This window comes from Desmodus rotundus, chromosome 2, assembly GCF_022682495.2.
Source record: "Desmodus rotundus isolate HL8 chromosome 2, HLdesRot8A.1, whole genome shotgun sequence".
NCBI lineage: Eukaryota > Metazoa > Chordata > Mammalia > Chiroptera > Phyllostomidae > Desmodus > Desmodus rotundus.
In genome coordinates this window covers 103,699,259-103,705,691 of record NC_071388.1, presented here as the reverse complement: position 1 = coordinate 103,705,691, position 6,433 = coordinate 103,699,259, and the positions used below count along the sequence as shown (strand labels likewise).

The 6,433-nt window shown below is 38.0% G+C and overlaps 1 protein-coding gene across 1 annotated transcript; it reads right to left on the bottom strand.

Annotated features, from left to right (window-relative positions):
- Positions 1-2,112: 2,112 nt before the first annotated feature.
- Positions 2,113-2,488, bottom strand: LOC112320681 (translation machinery-associated protein 7). The gene has a single exon (XM_024578197.4). It carries the CDS (start codon positions 2,445-2,447, stop codon positions 2,253-2,255), a length of 195 nt encoding a protein of 64 aa, XP_024433965.2. The 5' UTR covers positions 2,448-2,488; the 3' UTR covers positions 2,113-2,252.
- Between the last annotated feature and the right edge of the window lie 3,945 nt (positions 2,489-6,433).

Sequence of the window (6,433 nt, the reverse complement as noted above, 5' to 3'; positions counted from 1 at the left end):
CAACAAAACCCCTCAGTTTTTACTAAAGAACTCTTCAGAGTTAAGCATCTTCAATACCAAGTACTTCTGAAAAGTATGATTTTGATTGGTCCTCTTTAGTGGTTTGTAGAATTACTTAATCTTTTTTCTGTGAGCAGGAGTGAAGGAAACATTAGAATTTTTTTGTTTTTTCCCAATCTCTAACTTTGATGAGTTTCTACAGCTGACCAAGCCCAGAAGCCCCCTTAAGGAGACAGTGTCCTGTCGGGGGACTAGGAGGGTACGTGCTCATTGTGAAGACAAGTACAGTAGACTGTCAGAGATGAGGCCATTTGGTAATCAATGCTCACAACTGTTGGAGGTAGGGTGCCAGGGAAACAGACCGAGAGGGAGATGTGCACACAAGAAGTTGATTAGAGAAACCCTCGAATTTACCTTGGCCAGGAGGGAGGGCAGCAGGTTTAGAAGAGGTTGGCCTGGGTGATAGGTGCCACACAGGCCTCAGCTGATCCTAAAACAGAAAGCTCTTGAGCTGGAATAACTTTTTCCAGTGGAAGGACATGACCTTGGGTGAGATAGGTCGCTTTAATCTCAGGGAATCTTCAGAGACGGACTTCTGTTGTCCTAAAGCCATTCTAACAAGCACCCTTCTGATTACGTTTCCAGTTTCCTCTGTATTTGTCTGATAGGTTCGTGGGAAAAGTCTGGAATACCTGAGAGTTTTATCTTCATATTTGCTTTTATCCCTATATCATTCCAAAAGAGAATGTAAGGTGGCAAAGGAGAGAAATACAACTTTTAAATTCTCATATTGGCTACTGCTTATTAGGTACTACTATAGGCTGTGTACTAGGCTACTTATTTTACATAGATTACTGTATCAATCCTCAGGACAACCGTGTGAGGTGGGTACTATTATCTTATAGATAAGGACACAGACTCAACGAGGTTAAGCTTGCCTTAGTCACACCGTTGGTGAATGGCAATGCAGAAGCTTGGACTGGCTCCAAGTCTGTTGTTTTAGCCATTCGGTCCTTTTGAAGATGACAGGAACACAAGATAAACCAGGCGGGTAGGGCTCTTATCTCAAAAATGCACACGCTGAAGTCCTGCACCGTTGCTGGAATTGGGCCCCAGAACTGATTCTGACTTCCTGGGGCTACAGCAGAGAAAGAACCCTGATCAGGAACAAGAGTCACAGCAGCGCCTCTGCCGTAAAAGCAAGCCTGTGATGACAGAAGTCAGAATTGCGGTGACTTCTGTGGGGAGGGGATTGACTGGGAAGGGAGAGGGGAGGCCCTGGGTGCTGGCGATGTTCTCCACTGAGAGCCAGGAAGCGGTTAACGTTTCAAAAGTTGCACACTTTAGGCTTTGCACTTCATTATGTGTATATTATACTTCAGGAAAACAAAGTTATCAAAATTGTGTCAAAAATAAAACAACCCAGATGATCAAGAGGACAGCTTTTCTGGGACTGAAACCCTAGAAAATTTTCCAGCACCTCATAAAAGGGACACTGCGTGTGATGTGGTGATGGCCATCTTCCGTAACAGGTCCTTATTGAGTTACATGTGGCTTTTCATTATTGTCCCTCCATGAAGGCCAATGGCATGATGCATGACACGTTGTATGTACTCAGTATGAGTTAGTGATCTATTATCTATCTATTATCTGTATCACCTTCAACATAAGATAAAGGTGTATCTCCTATTTTATAATAGAAGTAGATACAATGTAGCAGAAGGGAGAGAGCCAAGGTTAGTTTTTAAACAAATAACCATTTTCCTTATTATGTTAAAAAGAATTCATGGGAGAGGGAAATAGTAAGGTGTTGGTCAAGGGGCACAACATTTCAGTTATGCAGGGTAAGTAAGTTCTGAAGACCAAATGTGCAACAATATGACCACACTTAATAATACTGTACTGTATACTTGGAATTTGCTAAGAGGTAGATATTAAGGAAAGAAAATGATAACTATATGAGGTGATAATGTTAAGTAGCTTGATTGTGGTGAAAATTTCACAATGTATATGTATATCAAGTTGTACATCTTAAATATATACAATTTTTAATAGTCAGTTTTACTTCAATAAAGCTGGAAAAAGCAATGACAAAGTTTTTTTTTTTCTTTTTTACAAAAGTTTATTCTTAAATGTACAACAGGCTCCCAGACAAGCTAGCTATAGGTGGCAAGAGATGTTATGACAGGGAATCCAGATGTTAAAACCGGAATGGAATGAAGGATCACCAGTGACCCAGTCAGGAGAACAGCTCACTTTTTGCCAGATTTCTTAATTCCACCCGTGGCCAGGGGGCCCTTCCCCGCAGCCTTCGCTTTTAGCTCCTCAAGTTTCTTCTGCTCCTCCTTTTGCTTCTGCTTGAATGCCTTATCTTCCTCGTCCATCTCCTTGGCCTGCTTCTTGGGCTGTTTCAGGGGCTTCTTCTTACCACCTTCGCGGCCGGACATGGCGCCTGCCGCCCCTTCCCCAGACCCTGCCACCGGAAGCCCAACAAAGTTTTTTTAATGTTCAAAGTAATACATATTCATTAAGGAACATTTAATGAAAAAGACAAAAGTTTAAAAATTTATCTGCTACCAACTTTTTGGTAATTTTCTTCTATTGTTTTCTACAACTATATGTTTATGTGGATATAAAATATGTATGTATACATAATATGTATGTATACTTTGGAGAAACTTTCAAATATGCAGTACAGTGTCACTAACTATAATCACCACGTTACATACCTAGCTTTTTAAAATAAATTTTGACCCCCATCACCCATTTCACCCATATATATGTTTTTAAATAAAATTTTGCTTTAAAATATTTTTGATTTGCAGAAAAATTACAAGGATCATACAGACTGCCTGTATACTTCACGTCCAGTTTCTCCCGCTGGCATCGTACGTTACTGTGGTTCGTTTATCACAACTAATGAGCCAGTACTGATACATTATTCTTAACTAAAGTTCATACTTAATTTGGATTTTTTTTTTGTTTTTATGTAATGTTCCATTTCTGTCTGGGACTTCATCCGGATACCACATTATAGGTAGTTGTCATATCTCCTTAGGCTCCTCTAGAATGTGGGAGTTTCTCAGATTTTTCTTGTGTTTGGTGAACTTGGCGGTTTGAGGAGTACTGTTCAGGCATTTTGTGGAATGTCCTCCAATTGGGATTTATCTGATGTTTTCCTCGTAAATAGATTGGGGTTATGGGTTCAGGGTGGGATGCTACTTCTATCACATTATATCAATGGTACCAGCAACATGACTTACCATTGTTAATGTTAACTTTGATCACCTAGTTGAGGCACTATTTGTAAAGTTTTCTTTTTTCTTCCCTTTTCATGCTGTACTATTTGGAAAGAAATCACTATGCACAGTCCATAACTTTAGGGGTATGAAGTTATGCTCCATCTCCTTAATGAAGCAATATCTACATCTTAGACATTATTTGGGATTCTTTTGTACAGGAGATTATTCTTTCCCAATTATTTATTTAGTCCATCATTTATTTATATCAGTAGGATCTAATGGATATTTATTTTATACTTTTGTTTATAATCCAGTATTATGCTACTTACTTTGTTGCTCAAATTGTTCCAACTTTGGCTATTGGGGGGCTCCTTCAGTTGGCCCTGTACCATAGACACACCCCATCACTTTGGTTTTTTTGAGTACTTCCTTACTTTTCTGGAGCTAGTAGACTCATGTTATATATTACCTACCCCAGCCATTTCTCCAACGAGCCTGGTTTCTTTTTATTGAAGAATGGTATTAGAAACAAAGATCTGGGCACCGATGTGCCCATTGTACCTGGGTGTTGCCGTTTCTAGTACCTCTGGGTAAACAGAGCTTGGAAATATACCTGTGTATACTCACAGTTTCTTAGTGGATTTATTAAAATTTTCCATATACAAAATGATGTTATCTGCAAATAGAGGTAGATTCATTTCCTTTCCAATTTGATAGTTTTTATTTATTTTCCCCTTACTTTTCATTTCTGATAAGTCTTGCTTGGTCATGGTGTATAATTCTTTTTTTTTTTTTTTTTTTAGATTTTATTTATTTATTTTTAGAGACTGGGAAGAGAGAGAGAGAAACTTCGATGTTTGAGAGATACATGATTGGTTGCCTACAAAACCTCTCCCTCAAATGGGGACCTGGCCTGCAACCCAGGTATGTGCCCTGAATGGGAATTGAACCGGCGACCCTTTGGTTTGCAGGCCAGCACTCAATCCACTGAGCCACACCAGCCAGGGCTTTTTCTATTATTTTATATGTGTGTACTAATCTGTGTATATATACACATCCATAATTGTTACTATATACCGATATATCTAACTGTATCTATATTAAGCTAAACACAGGTTCATACTGATGTCTCCAACCCCAATCTAGTATTATTACATGATTTATTCTCACTTTTCCTTTTGCTTATTTGTAACTTCACACTCAGGAGTGATTAGTCTGGCTCCCAGTATCTGTCATCCATTTACTTGTTCAATCACAGTGTACATGTGTAATAGTTTCAGAATTGTTAACCCATACCTCCATGGGAAACAACTTTACCAATTAGAATACAGTGCTTATGTACAGTTCCTTTTGTCTTTAGTCTTATAGTCTCCATTTATTTCCAAAGCCACTTAGGTCAACACTTTCCCTCCACTCTCTTCAGTGAGGTTATATCATATATTTTAATAACAATTAGATTAGTTTATTTTTAAATGATTTTATTTATTTATTTTTAGCAAGATGGTTAAGGAGGGTGAAAGAGAGGGAAAGAAACATCAATGTACAAGAGAAACATCTATCTGTTGCCTCTCGCACTCCCCCAGCTGGGAACCTGGCCTGCAAACCAGGCATGTGTCCCGACTGGGAATCAAACTGGTGACCTTTTGGTTTGCGGGAAGACACCCAACCCACTGAGCCACACCAGTCAGGAAAATAGTTAGATTGTTAAAAAATTGCAGTCTGTATTCTACTCTGGGATTTCCCCAACTTATTATTGTTTTAAATTTGCATACCTTAAGGTTGATTCTTTGTACTATAAATTTCTATGGGTTTTGACAAATGCAGTCTCGTGTATTATATAAAAGAGTTTTACTGCCCTAAAAGATAGTTCAGCTATTCAACCCTGCCCACTTCCCAAACCCCTGGCAACCAGTGATATTTTTTTTTGTAATCTTAAAATCATTTTTTATTTTCAATTACAATTGACATACATTATTACATTAGTTTCAGGAGTACATCCCAGTGATTAGACATTACATAACTTAATAAGTGATTGCCCTGATAAATCTCACACCCTTCTGACACCATACATAATTATAATATTAGATTATTATTGACTATATTCCCTATGCCATATTTTACATCCCAGTGACTATTCTGCAACAACCAATTTGTACTTCTTAATCCCTTGACTTTTTTTGCACATTGCCCCAATTCCCCTTCCATCTGGCAACCATTAAAACATTCTCTGTATCTACAATTGTGTTTCTGGTCTGCTTGTTCATTTATTTTGCTTTTTGGATTCAATTGTTGATAGATACATGTATTTGTTGCCATTTTATTGTTCACATTTTTTTTCTTCTTCTTCTTCTTCCTCTCAAAGAAGGCCCATTAACATTTCAATAATACTGGTTTGGTGGTGATGAACTCCTTTAGCTTTTTCTTGTCTGGGAGCTCTTTATCTGTCCTTCTATTCAAAATGATAGCTTTGCTGGGTAGAGTAATCTAGGTTGTAGGTTCTTGCTTTTCATCACTTTGAATATTTCTTGCCCCTCCCTCTGGCCTACAAAGTTTCTTTTGAGAAATCAGCTGACAGTCTTATGGGAGCTCCCATATAGGTAACTAACTGCTTTTCTCCTGCTGCTTTTAAGATTCTCTTTGTCTTTAACTTTTGGCATTTTAATTATGTGTCTTGGAGTGGGCCTCTGTGGAATCTTGTTTGAGACTGTCTGTGCTTCCTGCACTTGTATGTCTATTTCCTTCACCAAGTTAGAGAAGTTTTCTATCATTATTTTTTCAAATAGGTTTTCAATTCCTTGCTCTCTTTCTTCTTCTTCTGACCCCCATGATGTAAATGTTGGTACTCCTGAAGTTGTTCCAGAGGCTCTGTACACTATTCTCATTTTCTTAATTATTTTTTCTTCCTGCTGTTCTAATTGGGTTTTTTGCTTCCTTATGTTCCAAATAACTGATTTGATTCTCAGCTTCTCCACTCTATTGTTGATTCACTATAACTTACTCTTTATTTCAATTAATGTATCTTTTGTTTCTGACTGGGTCTTTTTTATGCTGTTGAGGTTCTCGCTAAGTTCACTGAGCATCTTTTTTAAAAAAGATTTTATTTATTTACTTTTAGAGAGAAGGGAAGGGGAGAGAAAGAGGAGAGAAACACCAATGTGCAAGAGATAAACCAATTGGTTGCCTTGCACATG